We start from the raw sequence: 15,834 nt of genomic DNA, 5'->3' as shown, positions 1-15,834 counted from the left end.
CACAAATAAAACCTGAAACTTGTATAGCATAACTGGCACATACTAGGCAGCTGAATACAATACATGGTGAATTCAATACAAAGTAAAAATGAGATACAAAACGAGTGTGTAAAAGACAGAAAAATCCCAAACCCCCAAAACCATTCAAAAATGGTTATTATTAAAGTAATATTTTAATAATTAGTATTCAAGCGATGAATGTTGCTGGCGATTCAGTGCATGACTATCTGTGGTCTGAAAAGGCGGGACACATATTTGTAATCCAGCACAACAGCAATTTATTATTTGACAGAGCAGCCACAGAAGAACAGCCGAGTGACAAAATGCTGTACGCCCCCCCCCCCAAAGAAGCAATGTGGAAGCCTTCAGTTTTCTAGGATCCACAAACTCCAAGGACCTAAAGTGGGAGACCTACGCAGACACAGGGGCCAAGCAGTGTATGGATTTCCGGCACCAGCTCAGGAAGTTCACCCTACCCCATGAGCTACTGATCCAACTCTACTCTGCAGTAACCCTGTTTTCTGCACATCTCTGGCCACCAGACAGGACAGGAACAACCTACAACGGAAAAACGTACTGGTGCTGACCTGCCCTCCATTCAAGAGTTATATGGTCTCTAACAGCAGCCATAGTGGTAAGGGTGCCCCGAATCTGTTCCGTTTTCATTTAGTGATGCCAGGTTTAATAAAAGCTGTAAAACTCTGCATTAAGTGGTATGCAGACCTCAGGCGCTTAAGTCAAAAAGAATTTAGTGGCTGGGAAGAATAAAAAAGATCTTGCAAAATATTGTAAAACATACTACTCCTGTTTTCTGTCCTTTCAGTAACCAATTTATTGGAATGTGCAAGTCACACGTGTAAATAAGACAATCACACTAACAATTTGCCCAAACACTGCATCAGTTAACTTTTAAAACAGTTTTTCTTTTCTCTATAGTGCTATATCACGTCACAATTCAAGTTAATCCACACACAGGAACCTAAAGCAGGGCAGGAACATACCAGGTGAATGCAGAAGTCAAGTGACACAAAAATAATAATGATTGAAAGTAATATTATAAAAGTTTCCGAAACACAGAGACATTTTCCATAAGCCTCTTATGCTGAGTTTAGAGCACTGACAAGCTAGTTTCAGTTTCTGTCAATGCAACAAATTAAACAAGGAAGGACATTGGGTTCAGTACAAACAGAGTTAACTTTGCAGTGGAAATACTGTTGAGCGATAGAAACCACATATAAATGACACACTCTGTGTCTACGTACATAAACTCAATAAAGGTACGGAGTCCTCGTTTTATAAAAAATATGAAACATAAATTTGCGTATTGTGTGGTTATGTTTGGAGATATGATGCCAGTCAAAAGCTTGAGTACATATGCTTGTATTTTAGATAATTATCCAGACAGTGGTCGTCAGAGGAATGGAATTGGCCTTATGGACTGATGAGCCAACAATGGAAAGATCCGGGTCCAACTGCAGTGTGTTTGTATAACACAGAGAGGATGAGAGGATAATCTCAGAGTGTGTGATTCCCACTGGAGGCGGCAGTGTCGCTGTCTGGGGTTATTTTACTGCCTGGGTTGGTTTGTCGTAGCTCACCTCACTGGTACATCATGCCATCTGGCTTAGTGGGCAGTCTGCCAAGCTGCAGCAAGATAGCGAGCCAGATCACAGCTTATAATTGGGCAGGAACTGCCTGGCGATGAAGGGAAGCGAAGGGCACCTCAAAGGAATGACCTGACCTGACCAGCCTCGGGACCTCAAGGCCAGAGACCTTGTGTGGGAAGAACTGGATACAAGAGTCAAGGCAAAAAAGCCAATCGGGGAATTGCTGCAGAAATACTGGGAAGACCTGAACACCGGATGTATCTCATCATCTCATCTCATCTCATCTCATCTCATCTCATCTCATCTCATCTCATCTCATCTCAATCTCAATCTCAATCTCATCTCAATCTCAATCTCATCATCTCTTCATCTCATCTCATCTTATCGAGGCAAAAAGTCATTTTTTGCTGAATCCAAGATTTGGTGGGAATTTTCAGTTTTATTGAATACTGCTTTCTTACTCATATTTTTCATATATATACTATAACGCATTTCCACAAAATTACAAAAAATATTTGCTATGAAACATTGTCCATTATGAAAAAAAACCCTATTTTTCAGCAAGTGTACTCAAACTTTTGTCTGGTACTAAAGATCAGAATGACAAAGAATATAACAACACAGTCAGAATGACGATATAAATGAATTTCCTTCTTACAGCGATGAGGTGAAATCACTTGTGCACTGGTGAAGTGAATTGGCAAAATAATTTGTGTTTTTTTTTTCTTCCTTACGCCAGTATTACAAGTGTATGGAAAATGGATAGATGTATGGATGGATGGATGGATGGATGGATGGATGGATGGATGTATGGATGGATGGATGTATGGATGGATGGATGGATGGATGTATGGATGGATGGATGTAAAAATGGTTGTATCCAAAGCACAATGATCTGCTTGTACGAACTGCTGTCCTTTGGTATTAAAGCAACCGATGTAAAAGGAAAACGTTCAGCAGAAACACATATCATATAGTGCGGGTGACAGCCTGAGTTAACCAATCCTGTTTATATTCAAATCTATTACCATTTTTGGATGGGAATGTGGTCACACCCAATTCTTATTGAAATCCCTCGAGATAAATTGATAGCAGCTTTTTCAATTTTGTCAAATGAACACTACCTCCCTTTTGGATTTCGGAGATATCAGCAAATCCCGTGCACATTTTGGCATCAGTTGCCCCGCCCCCCTAGCCCCCGTCCCTTCAGACTACGCCGGCAGGAAGGAAGGCGGGCTGGACTGGACTCTCCTAAGACTCAGTTTCGCTGTCCATTTCAGCTGGTGCCACCTGAGGCTCGTCGATTGTTATAGAGGGAGTCTCGGGCGTTTGTGTTTTTGGACTGGAGACAATCACCTGACCATGATGGGGATAATTAAGGAGAGAATAAGAGAAAAATTAATTATACAAAGAGATATTCACATTTTTCAGTCATATTGTAATTCCCACTAACATCAGCAGGTGGCGTGGTGGTTAAATGCAGGTCCTAAGAGGGACCATCCTATATCATCCTTGATCAACGTCCTCACAGCAAATTCCACCAGTGCACCAACCACCTACATTAAACAAGTTAAAATTGTAGCCCACATACGGTGAAACCATCAGATTAACTTTTTTTCCCCATTTTACATAAGCATTTATGAAGTGCTGGGCTGTATAGAGCCTGGAGCCTGTCCCAGGTTGCATAGCGCATATAAAGCAAAGCACCTGGGGCTCATCGGGGACTGCGGGGTCTTCCACGATGGCCTCCATGGGATCCGGGATGGGGATAGCGGCGGAGGCAGTGGCGGAGGCAGCGGCGGAGGCAGCAGCGGCGGCGGAGGCAGCGGCGGCTGAGGCAGCGGCGGGGGCAGCGGCGGAGGCAGTAATAGCAGGACTCTGATGTGTAGGTGCTGTCAGGCTAGTAACGGCCAGCTGGGGGGCCCAGATCGGGGAGGGGGGGGGGGGGGCGGTGAAGAGACTGGAATCAGGATCAGCTGTATCACACCCTGCCAAAGTTACGGAAACTACAGGAAGAGCTCCCAGAATCCATCTGGCACCAAAGCTGACTTACAGCTCTCTGTCAAACAAATCATCTTTTTTTTTTTTTTTTTTTACAACTAAGTATGATAATTATTTTCTATTCTACTCTAGAAATTTTATTGTACAAAAAAGTATAATAACACTAAGTTGCCAAAGTCATTCTTAACAAAATTGTTGACCATGAGAAATTGGTTCTTTTTCCTAAACCCTTGTTGGAAGGTTTACAGAGAAAAGCAAAGATAAGCGCATCTTAAAGATTCCGCGTGTCCCTGACGTATAATTTCCCCCTCGGGAGGCGCTGCACTACGCTGATTTACCTGGAAACTGCCGTTAGCCAGGGCGTTGAGCCCGAACAGCATGGCTACAATGCAGATCACCAGCTCCAGCACCAGGAACAGGACCAACGTGCCCGTGATCCCGTCGATCAGCATCTGCGGGGGGCAGCAGGACGGACATAAACCAGACATGCAGACGCGCATCAGAAATGACCAGCCGATCGCAATTGGAGGTCAATGGTGAAATTACTCCACCGACCCGGGGATGTGACCCAACAACCTGCCGATCACAGGCGCAGTATGCTGACTGGCTGAGCCACACATGTTCCCCACTAGCGATCGCTTATTCTTGTTTTATTAATTTAAGATCAACCACGAAGAAACACAATTTATATTGTGGGGCTTGAGCCAACCACCCTGTATTCCAACATCCGGGTCTCACATCAGTTCCCGAGCCAATCAGCTGGGTTTGCCGGCGACGACCAGCACTCACCACAGCAGCGTTCTGCAGCCGGTAGCAGTGCTCACAGTGGTAGGCGTCCTGTCGGTAGGGCAGGTGCTTGGACAGGAGCCCCAGGGCTGCGGTGGCGAAGGCAGCACTTACTAGGTGCAGCACCAGAATGGATTTCAACTAGGGACACATACAGACACACATGTTGCAGCAGGGGAGGGGAGCAGCCATCCACAGCAGAGCTCTATCCAGTAGGTGAGGGGTTCGACCAGCCCAGGGAAGATTGGGGCTTTGGGGGAGGGGAGGGGGAGCCATGCCATTCGTTTACTGCAGTCAGTGGGTCTAAGATCCTCATTAATTAATTATGAATTAATTATCCTTCTGCATGTATGTATTTATTTGTTGTTTTGCAGTGTTTATTGCATTTTTGTCTGCATACCCTTGTCTGTCAGTCCGTACATCTGCACCTGTCATACCACGTACAGTTCCTTCTGCATGTTTGTCACTGGCAAATAAACCTTCATTTTCATTCTGATTAGATCTTTACAAGGGATAAGAGGCTTCAAAAACAGTTTAAAGGGGCCCTATTATACTCCTTTTCACTCTTCATGATTTTATTTTTGGGTTCTACGATACGATTTAAACGCGTCAGTGCTCCAAACACACATTTTCTCATACTGTACGTCTCTATCCAGTCCGTCTATAACTGTCTGAAACACTCTGTTAGAGCTTTAAGCCCCACCCCTGATGAGCACAGTGTGCTGTGATTGGTCAGCTTGCCTTACACATTCGGCCACTGTCTTGCAATCTGCTGACAGATCCTTGCAAGTAAGTGGCCAAGAAGGATTGTCTTATGAGGTGACCTCACCATGTCACGGAAGTAATGGCCGGAATTCCAACTACGTGTCTCAGGCAGATTAGAGAAGTGTGGTTCCTGTGATGAGAGTTGCTCCCTTTGGTGTGTATTTTGGGCTGTAAGGCTTTGCAGACTGTTTACATGCAAATAAAGGTATATAACACACTAAAGGAGAGGGGAAAACCCCGGAAAGCTGTCAGGGTCAGTGCCCGTCCATCCCTGCTCTTCATGTCACTTCCCCACCTGACCATCCTGTTTCCTCCTCTGCCTTGTAGCCCCTTAGTCCCTAGTGTGTTTGCCTGTTCCCTGGCCGCTGCGTGACTTAAAGGTCATTTTCCCAACCCTCTTTCTGCCGTGGGCTCAAGGCTATCCAGAGGCCAGCCTGAACTTGTTTGCCTTTTCTTGGTTTAACATTTATTTTATGGTCTCTTACTTTATAACTGTATTTTCCAATTACAGTTCCTTGCGTTTGCTCCCTGGTTAATTCTGCTCTTGTATTTATGTTCCAAGTGCTATGAGACTCTGAGTTGAATGTTGTACAGTTTGCTTGTTAATTGTAATGTATTCCACCTGTTTCTCGTCCTGTGCCTTGCTGATTGGCTAATTAAGTTGTGGTTTTCACCTGTCCAGCATTATGTCCTGTGAGTGATGTATTCGACTGCCTACGTTTCTTCTGTTCCTGGTTGGTTCGCTGTGGCTGTTTCCCTGTGTTGCCATGTGTCCGATTCGTGATCGCCAGCCCCTCCTCGTGTTTGTAGTCTCCCTGCCCCCCGTTCAGTTTGACCAGCGTTGCCTTTGGTGGTCATCTCTTCCCCGCTTGCGCCGTGCCCCCCACCATAACAAAAGCATAACAGGTCCCCTTTAAGGGAACATTGAAAACTGCTCGAAAAACTAATAAATAGATAAAAACAAAACAAATGTCTCCCTGATTCTCGACCGACCCCAGGCAACCACACTGCCCTCCGCTGGGTATCTGCGTCCGGGAACAGGTTACCCCACATGAGCGACTCACCCAGAACACAGACGGCCTCCTCCCAGCATGCACCAGCACCGATCCAGACAGGATGAGCTGCGGGACAAAAGCACATTGACTTCTAATAAAGTCAGACTGTTACAGGTAAAATGCCCATATGTGTTCAAGGGGAACTACTACAATATATAACATGACACTGCATATTCTAGTATTGTATTGAGGTGCTTTTATAAGGTATTATTGAGTTTTACAGTAATTTCCACCACATGCATTATCAGCAGCAGGCCTGGCTCCATTGGGGGCTGGGAGCTACAATTCAGCATATTAGTGTTTAATGGGTGCAGGTGTCCTTTGGCGACATTTATTTTAAAAACCTGGCGACTAAGCATTTTACATGGACTCAAAGTGATTTTCCTGGGTGAGTCACTATTAACTTACCCCCCCCCCCCACCCACCACCACCTTCCCGGCTGGATCAGCTGGGCCTGATCAGTAACACGCTCGACATACCTGTCCAACAACAACACACAAAACTTTCACATCCCCCGTGAAATGAATCTCCTGCTGAAGCAGAGTCACACTCAGGCACAGGGTCAGCACTGCAATGATGATCTGGATGGCCTGAGGATGACAGATTTTAGAAGAAAAAAAATAATATTATATATTATATTATGGTACAGCGATAACCAAAATGGTGGGACAAGTACAGTATGTAGGTCTTTTTTTTTAGAAATTTCTAAAAATATTCAGGACATTAATCTGACAGCCGTGGTTGACTTCGCAGTCTTCAAATCTGAGGCGCTGCTGCCACCTGCTGTCCATAACAGCCCATTGCGTCCACAGTAAAATACAGTACTCGCTGAAGTAGAGATGATAATGAGTTTCAAATATCTTCGATGATAGTGATTATATTAACGCGTAATGAAACAAAAGCAATATTTATAATTATTATTATTATTATAAAAATACTTAAACTTACAATAAGAGTTTTTCCACGGTAGTGGCGATTCTATCAACGTACGTATTCTGAGGCATATTAACGTTTTTGCAGTTATGGCAATTACACTGCCAGTGACACTGACACTGAATGGTACAACAGCAGTGTTTTACCGGTTTTACTGATTATATTAAGTATAAAATGGGAAAAACAGTAAATTCTGAAATTCCGAATTTCAGGTCATAAGCCATACTCCCTTTGCATGCACCACACGTGAAATTGCTGACATCCTACCCCAAGAGTCTTGGGTTCCGCCCTCTGGAATGCTTCCACCTGCCCCTTGCTGAGGGACGGGCCCAGAGGTGTCGGTTCCTCGGAATCGATGCCCATGTTCCTGTTGAGGGTGTCGCAACTGTATTTATAAATAACTAATAGAGAAAAGCTGTGTAGTTTACGATGAGGCAAATGGCAATAAGGGAGGTAGAAAGGTTTGTTGCTAAGACACAAAGTGCTGAAATCAAAAGGAATGAGGGATCGACAGTGACAGAAACAAATGAAATAAATAAAATGCGAAAAAGACAAAAGAGATCTTACAAAGACCGACGTAATACATGTGCTGCCGAGAAGACTTGAAAACCGTCATAAGTAATGATTACAAAAAAAATTATGTCCTTTAATTGTCCATTGACTTAGCAGAAATATTAAAGAAGCCACAAGCAGACATACAATAATTCATCTGTAAGGCGTATATTCGTGCATGTGCCTGTTAGCGAAACGGTGTTTAATTCAGCGTCGCTAACAATGTCCCAAAAAGCTGAAATCTCTCCCCCACCCCCCCCACCCCCAAAAAAAAACCGCTGTATGGCGTCTGCATCTCGGCACGTTTCCGAAGCCGCTTCTGCGGCACCACGCACCACCTCCTATGAGTCCCACCGAAAATATTGCAGATTGTAAATGCTGGTCACATGAATAATGGGCTATATGAAAGCAGATGTGCATCGGCCGGACTTCGCCGGTATAACGCCGCAGTACGGTGCAAAACTTCATACGCAAGTGCAGCATTGGTACCACGGTAAAAAGGTGAACCTTTAACATGCAATGTACGTCACAAAATAGAAATGCTATTGCAATAGTTTCTCTTACCTTTCTCTGACTGCACTATATAGGGAATCAGGTGCTTTTCTCGATTAAAACGGGGGACGGAGATAAGGCCAGTCCGCTAAGCTCACCGTGATGTCGCTGCAGGTTTTAATAAATATATAAATGGGCAGTCTGTGAGTGGCGCAGTGCGAGGGTGGGGTGCGATGATACCGCAGCGCTGCAGCATCTCCATCCGGCAGCGCTGAGTTAATGGCTTCGGGAAAGTCTCCCTGACTCTCCGAGTCCCTTACCTTTCCGCATAATCACCCAGGCCTGACGCTGCCGGTGTGTTTTGTCTGTCCGTCCGAGCGTGACACCCAAAATCCCTGTTTTAAAAAGCCTGCCTGAACATGCGCGGTGGCTCAAATCAACCGCACTGAAGATTTTAAGGGCTGCATTTATACCGAGTGGCGGCGCTGTGGGTTCGACTGCTGTTCTGTCTGATTGGAGTTCGTTTCAACTTTTTAATGGCCCTCTAACTGACCGGTATTCAGCTAGATACATCATTTTATCAAATATTACATGAAATTAAAACTAAATCTAAACAATCGCAAGATCAAGGGATTCATGAAGACCCATTATTTCCCCCCAATCTTTATAAGAACACTGCCGCCCCTCCCTCTTCTCCCAGGCTACAAGTTGTAGGGATGATGTCGACCCAAAAGCTATGCATCATTTCCTGTGTCTTTCAGGTGACAGCTATCCTGTAATCAAAACTAATACACAGAATTATTCCATATTCCTAAGTATCAGGTAAATTCAATTAACATTCTAGGCACGAGATTTCTTTAAGGCATTTTAATTAATAAGTACTGATTTTAATTGCCCTGTACTGGATAAGCAACTGAAAGATATATTTCCAGGCATTCACTTTGTTGTTACAGAATCTCATTACAAGAATCGTGCCACAATATATTTTTAATCAGTAAGCTCAAAAGCCAAGGAAAGAACCAGATATATTTCACAAAAAGCTCTCTTTTCCATAATGAAGACTAAGGTAGTACATCTCCCAACCCCATAGCTCCCTAAATGATTATGATAATTATTCTGAGACGTTATACAAAATAACACATTGCACTTCAGAGGAAACCCAGAAATGAGTAACTATCAGAAGAGAAGGAGCATAAGACAGTAAAAGGGATGTATGCGTTATTTCAGTGAGTGACAGCGCAGTATCAGGCCACGTGAAGGCAGAAGTAAATTCCGTGTAATTTAACGGATTCGCCACCAGAGGGACTCATGCGCACGTTCCCCTGATTTAGTTGAGGCGAGGTGATTCAGGCATCGTAGGCCGGCGGTGGGCAGCTCGGCACGTCGTTCAGCAGGGGCTTAACGTCGCTGTATCCGGTGAACACCAAATTAGCAGCGATGGGCACTGTCACGTCACTCTGGAACAGAAATGTGAGGGGAAGTGGAGAATTGGAAGATAGCATCTTGAGGTGGTCACCCAAACTCATTAAGCCCCACAGTAATAAGATTTACATATGACCTCATGCATGCCAACACAGGCGAGGATCCATGAGAATCTCTCTGATCCATTCCATTCTGAGCTTGCAGAAATAAGCGAGCCCCCCCCTCCCAAATGACACCCCCGCCGGAGGACCTGCCTGCATGCCACCAGAGGAGCGTCGTATGGCCCTGTGGGCGAGGACAGAGGCGGCGAAAGCCACGCAGAACTCGAGGACAGCCAGAACCAGGAGCAGCCCTAGAATGCCATACTTCGCGGTCTGTGTGACATGAGGGTGGGTGAGTTACACTGCTATTCCGGCTGATGCAGGTGGTAGCATTAGCATCAGCTGTTTTCCCACCTGTGCCCAGCTGACATAGTTACATTAATGATAAACTTGCTAACACCTTATCCATACTTTGCTCAAATTAAATGACTGATGAATGGCTTTAGAGCATTGAAGAAAATTTATCTAAATTTAGTTTCAAGGAAAATTATCCAGATACTCGCATACGTATACAGCTCAATAACACTGGTCAACAAAGATGTCACAGAAAAATGATGATGCGTTTTCATGTACATTTTTATGCCGATTTCAGAAACACACTCAGCCATTGTTTTTCAGTGACATTTTTTGGTTATACTGATAGCATACAATTCCTTATTAATCCTGGATCTTCCTGCAAAATCCTCAACCACAGGATACCCCCTGTCTCAAGTTCTATCCACCTACATGGCTGGTTTTAATAACACCGATCAGAGAGGTCCTTACCTGGAAACGGCGTCTCATTCCCTGGTAGTCCCAATACATGTTCGAATAACTACTGGACTCGTAATCCACATCGGAGCTGTATCTGTCCGACGTGACTGTTATGGCCAGGCCTAAGCAGGTGACGACTATACCGGTCACAGCCATCAGGGCACAGATGATGTTCATTGCCAGGGTCCCTTTCAGCTGACGACAAAAAGTTATCTTCAGTTAGAACTAAGACATCCATCCATCTTCAGACTGCTTTTCCTGGTCAGGGTCACTGGGGGGGGGGGCTGGAGCCTATGCCACGCAGCACCAGCAAAAACCTGGGATATGCCCTGGATGGGATGTCACTCCATCATTGGATGTATAGATGCCGGTTACCCTAACTGCATAGATGCCGGTTACCCTAACTGCATAGATGCCGGTTACCCTAACTGCATAGATGCCGGTTACCCTAACTGCATAGATGCCGGTTACCCTAACTGCATGCCTGTGAAGCTGGGGTTGGGGGAAGACGACCCACATGGGGAGTCAGTGTTCCTATCAGGGTGATAGGAGAGAGCACACAACCCACTGACTCAGCACGGTGTAGCATCGCCACCCCCCTGGAAGGCCAGTAGGGTAAATCCAGAACACACACATGCACAAACCTGACATGTGGGGACATGACTAATGAAACAATCAGAGCTCACCAAACAGGGACGGTTTCCTTTAGGCGCCCCCACAGAGACACAGAGGGCTCCCGAAATGATGTACTGCAGGGGAAAAGAACGGCGGCATGTGAGGAGAGACAGGAGACCCCAGAGAGGCCAAACAGCCCCATCACACACTCAGACAACTCATGTCAGGTCACATGACTGCACTGCCGTATCCCATTGTGATACAGGGCAGTGCAGACCAGAAAATCCATTAAGCAAAGCTTACAGAAATAAGATGCACCTAGTTCTCAAGAACTTATTGTTTTGCTACAGTGGCGCTGTATCAACGAATCAAGCAAGATGTTCATTTAAGGACAATAAAACTCTCTAGGCAAAGTGGAAAACTCTCACGTGATAAATCTATTTACCACTGCTGCTGTCCACATGGGGGCCAAGAGGAGAGGAATTCCGATGAATAGGAGGGTGACACCCAAGGCTGCTGTCAACAGGCCGGTCATGATTTGTATAATCTGAAAGAGAAGGATGCTGATATGGCAGAAGGTGGCAGTTTCAAAGAAACAAGCTACACGTTTTCTGAGAAGATATTGTGTATGAAAACGAACATGACAAATAGACAAAGTTAGTGTATACCTGATTAGACCAAATGCTAAATTTATTTACACTAAATGTTCACATACTCTGGCAGAAGATCGTTTCTGATGGATCAGGAAGTTTAACTCTCGGCTAAACAACGAACTGACTTCGGCTGAGTCCCCAGGGCACGTTAGTGATCCTCACCCCAAGCGATTTCTGTTGACTGGCTGGGTATGTGTTCTCCTCCTTGGGCGATTTGGACTCCGGCTCCACCAATGGTTTATGCTCAGATTTGGAGTCTATAGGCTGCAGGTTCGCAGGTTCCTCTCCTTTGGGAAAGACCTGAACCACGATCACATGGTCTCCAGCGGTGGTAACAGAAACGGACATGGTGCGACTTTTTAAACGGGAAAGAGAAAGACAACACGCACTTCAGAAACTAAATCCGATAAAGAAATCAAACAAAAAGTAAGAAGAAATCAGGGCAAAAGGGAAGCGCCGATGAAAAACAAGTCAGCGCTGCCTTACTACTCCGATGTGAGACACAAACATGATCTTATTCACATTTCTGGAAACATTTAACACTTTGTTGTTGCAAGTCTTTTACTCTCACTCCAGCACATTATTGCCATTATAATTCTGTATATATCACTAACGAAATGAATACGTCTCATATTCGTGATTCAGTCTTGTGGACATGGCGGAAAAGCAAATCTCTGTCGTCCTTGTGATTGATTTCTGAAATCTACTAACGTATAACCTGCGACAGCTAGATTATTCCGTATTTTCTGTGGTATATAATTAACGTGGGCGTGCATTGACACAATAAATAAACACTACTTTGCATTTGGTTGTAAGTCAGATATGCTTGTTTCTTGTATCTTACTTTAGATATATACGTCTAATAAATAAATCTATACAAATTAAGCTAGTCTCGCGTTTTAAATGCTCTTTCGCGTTGGAATTTCCGTAAAGGTTGTGTAATCATATCATCTTGGTTTCTTTTTAGATAATGAATCTCCTTTCTTGAATCCTCGTTTTTTGCTTTAGTTTTAAAACCTAGGACACCTAGCAACTTTGAAAACAACTTTAAAATGGTTACAAACGGCCAGTTCATACCACCTCTTCAACCCGTCTTCCTTCTCCTACTCTGTAGAAAGTTTTCGATATGTTTGTCCGTCTTTTCCACTCCAGGAAACGCAAGTTAATAATTCAGTGCCAAGTTACACGACGGAGAAATACCCGACCCTTTCCAGTCACAGTCTCCACCCCTTCAGTTATTGCAAGTATTTACTTATTGCACGCTGCATACACATGGCATTGTGAGAAACGGGATCTGTTTTATTATTATTATTTAGTATCTGTGCTATTTTATTATTATCTGGTTTAGGTTCTTTTTGGAAAACAATGTCATCGACTAATGAAATTATCTCCGTTCGTCATTGTGGGTGTATTTTGACCGCTATAAAAACACGGAAATGAGCTGGATAATGGCGTTAACGCGAAAACACTGCATTACAGCGTTAACTGACACGAACGATCCCACTAGTGGTTCATTAGGACGCTTTAAAATACACTTCTGGGTGATAGCCACCTTCGTGTTGGGAGAACTAATTACACATAAAATTACTCAAAATCAATTTTCAGGGTTGCCAATTTTGGTCATCCTACTGGCATGAGATTATCAATTTGAGACAGCAATCACCAAATCATATCGCCTAAAGGTCTAACAGCAGTATTCCATATCGATCTGTATATGTAAACCAGCTGACTCTGATCACTATACAAGGAGCTCACCTGTTTATTGGTCATAGGCTGACAGAACTGATTTGTTGACTACTTGATACAGGGGCTGGGGATTACAAACTGACCAGAAACAGATTAGCAATGGCGAAAGATAAGAATTTCCAGTGACTGGCACGAACAATCTGGATTTTTGAAAATAGACGAGAGTCCAAAGATTCTCTCACCTTTGCCTGAGTTTTCAATTCAGTTCGATTCATTATTATATCATGCCTTTCAGAACATAGTCACCTCAAGGCGCTTTACATGAAGAAAGAAGGAAGAAAAAAAATGAAAGAAAGAAAGGCAGATGACAACGGAGGAATCGAGGAACCAAAAGTTATTGCCCTACACCTGACCTAACCTCCGGCAGGACTAAAGTAACTATGGCAGTCTGGCTAAAAGAGAGACCTGGAAAGAAGCACAGGCATGAGGGTGTCCAGGGGTTTTGGCGTCAAGCCAAACTACCGTCAACAACTTAAGTGATCGGCGAGAGTGGCAGGACGATAACACCAATCCCCCCCCTTCCATCTTTAATCTCAAATGACCATGAACCTCCAGATCTCCCCTTAACCTTAGAAAAGGTGATTTTAATATTCAAAAGACTGACTAAAGAGGGAAGTCTTAAGCTTTGACTTAAAGCAATGCATGCTGACAAACCATTCCACCATACGGGCCCTGTAGCGGACTGCTTTACCGCCCACTGTCACTTTATTCATATGTGGAGTGACACTGAAGCCTGTGTTCTGTGAACTGAGAGGACGATGCAGCTTGTAAACTGAAGTAATTCTATTAGGTAGGCAGCTGTTAGACCTTCAAGAACTTTGAAATCAATCCTCAAGCTAACAGGAAGCCAGAGCATGGAACTAAGAGCAGGGATTATGTGTTCAAACTTCCTGCTCCTGGTGACTATTTGAGCTGCTGCGTGTTGAATACGCTGCAAGGTGTTTAGTGTGCATCCAGGTCTTGATGTCATTAAAGCAATTATCTAAAGTGACAAAAGATGTGGAGTCATTAGATGTAACTGAAATGTATATTTTGGTGTCATTGGCATAAGAGTGAAAACAGATGTTACTTAATGGAATCATGTAGAGCGAAAACAATAAAGGACCAAGTATAACAATAAAGGACCAAGCACTGATCCCTGTGGTACGCCATATTTGACTGGTGACGTAGACGATGGAGTACGATTATTGGCAGTTGATTGATGTTGATTTGTCAAACAGGATTTAAAGCACTTCAGCATCATTCTACAAAACCCAACATCAAATCCAAGTCTATGTAACAGAGTAGAATGATCAACTGTGACCCACACTGTGGTCCAGAAGCATTAGCACAGCATTAGCACAGCCGCATTGTCGGCATAAATTGCCATTGTTATGTCATCCATCCATCCATTTTCCAAACCGCTTATCCTACTGGGTCGCGGGGGGTCCGGAGCCTATCCCGGAAACTTGGCTTCTTGAGTTGTGGTTTGACGACTGCTTCTTTAAATTGGTCAGGCACGTCACCTGAAGACAGGTGGCTTGGCCAGAACTCTCAGGAACTCTTGAAGAAGGGATTGGCTCCATTGGGCAAGTGGTTGGTTTGGTATAACTCTCGTCTCTTGACTAATTGAAATACATTAAGGCTGTGTCTTTGTCCTGTTTGCGCCAGAGTTATTTGTGAGCAATTTGAAACCTAATGTTTGTAACTGTATTAATAATGAAGTCCATAAAATGTTCAATACCAATATACTTGGTGATGGAGGCTCAGCTTATTGCCATCAATAAGGTTAGAGTAATAGGCTGAGGATTCCGTATGTAGGGATTGCTTGTATGCTAAGCTGAACACCTCTATCCTCATACATTTACATTTATGCTGTAATCTGCGGCACTCGTTTGTAAGAGTGTGTGTGATCATGAAACCACAGGGAACGTCCGGTGGTTTTAAAACTTTTTCAGAGGCGTCATTGTGTCCAAAACCTGACTAACCACTGTATTAAAGTCACGTTTGACTTTGTTGACAATCATACTAGACATGAAGTTGACATTACGTACTGCATTAATAAATCGTAGGGAATTTCTACCATTTAGGTGATGTGTAAAAATGATCTTCTCTGCCATAGTCAAAGAAGGTGGGGCTCAATCACAAAGAAGATTAGAAAATGGTCAGAGAAGGATTTACTCAATGGACAGACAGATGCATGATGAGCATAAACTCCGTCAGAGATAATCAAGTCTAGTGTATCATTGTATACATGTGTTGGTCCTGGTATGTGCTGGTAACATCCAACAGTCCAGAAGGAACAGGAGACGTTTGCTGAAGGTATCACTCTCTAGGTCCAGATGTTTATTGAAATCTCCAAGTATTATAATAC

The 15,834-nt window shown here is 43.9% G+C and overlaps 2 protein-coding genes across 8 annotated transcripts; both read right to left on the bottom strand.

Moving 5' to 3' along the window:
- Window positions 1–805: 805 nt before the first annotated feature.
- Window positions 806–9,033, bottom strand: LOC125719189 (membrane-spanning 4-domains subfamily A member 4D-like). 6 transcript variants are annotated; one of them, XM_048993745.1, is made up of 9 exons: window positions 8,512–9,033; window positions 8,264–8,359; window positions 7,415–7,631; window positions 6,694–6,804; window positions 6,224–6,280; window positions 4,398–4,535; window positions 3,947–4,060; window positions 3,315–3,521; window positions 806–2,963 (listed from the first exon to the last, which is right to left on the bottom strand). In XM_048993745.1, the coding sequence occupies exons 3-9, from the start codon at window positions 7,508–7,510 to the stop codon at window positions 2,859–2,861; spliced, it is 828 nt and encodes a 275-aa protein (XP_048849702.1). In that variant the 5' UTR covers window positions 7,511–7,631; window positions 8,264–8,359; window positions 8,512–9,033; the 3' UTR covers window positions 806–2,858. The 6 variants fall into 6 exon arrangements, with proteins under 6 accessions (XP_048849702.1, XP_048849703.1, XP_048849700.1 ...); XM_048993746.1 differs by having other exon boundaries at window positions 7,415–7,514; XM_048993743.1 differs by having other exon boundaries at window positions 8,264–9,033.
- A 130-nt stretch (window positions 9,034–9,163) lies between these two features.
- LOC125719191 (membrane-spanning 4-domains subfamily A member 4A-like) lies at window positions 9,164–12,974 on the bottom strand. 2 transcript variants are annotated; one of them, XM_048993750.1, is made up of 7 exons: window positions 12,816–12,974; window positions 11,898–12,090; window positions 11,528–11,629; window positions 11,154–11,216; window positions 10,480–10,662; window positions 9,868–9,987; window positions 9,164–9,648 (listed from the first exon to the last, which is right to left on the bottom strand). In XM_048993750.1, exons 2-7 carry the CDS (start codon window positions 12,081–12,083, stop codon window positions 9,538–9,540), a joined length of 765 nt encoding a protein of 254 aa, XP_048849707.1. In that variant the 5' UTR covers window positions 12,084–12,090; window positions 12,816–12,974; the 3' UTR covers window positions 9,164–9,537. The 2 variants fall into 2 exon arrangements, with proteins under 2 accessions (XP_048849707.1, XP_048849708.1); XM_048993751.1 differs by having other exon boundaries at window positions 12,813–12,963.
- Between the last annotated feature and the right edge of the window lie 2,860 nt (window positions 12,975–15,834).

Source organism: Brienomyrus brachyistius, chromosome 23 (assembly GCF_023856365.1).
Source record: "Brienomyrus brachyistius isolate T26 chromosome 23, BBRACH_0.4, whole genome shotgun sequence".
NCBI classification, from domain to species: Eukaryota; Metazoa; Chordata; class Actinopteri; order Osteoglossiformes; family Mormyridae; genus Brienomyrus; species Brienomyrus brachyistius.
The sequence above is the reverse complement of the archived record's forward strand: the minus strand, read 5'-3'. Positions and strand labels throughout refer to the sequence as shown.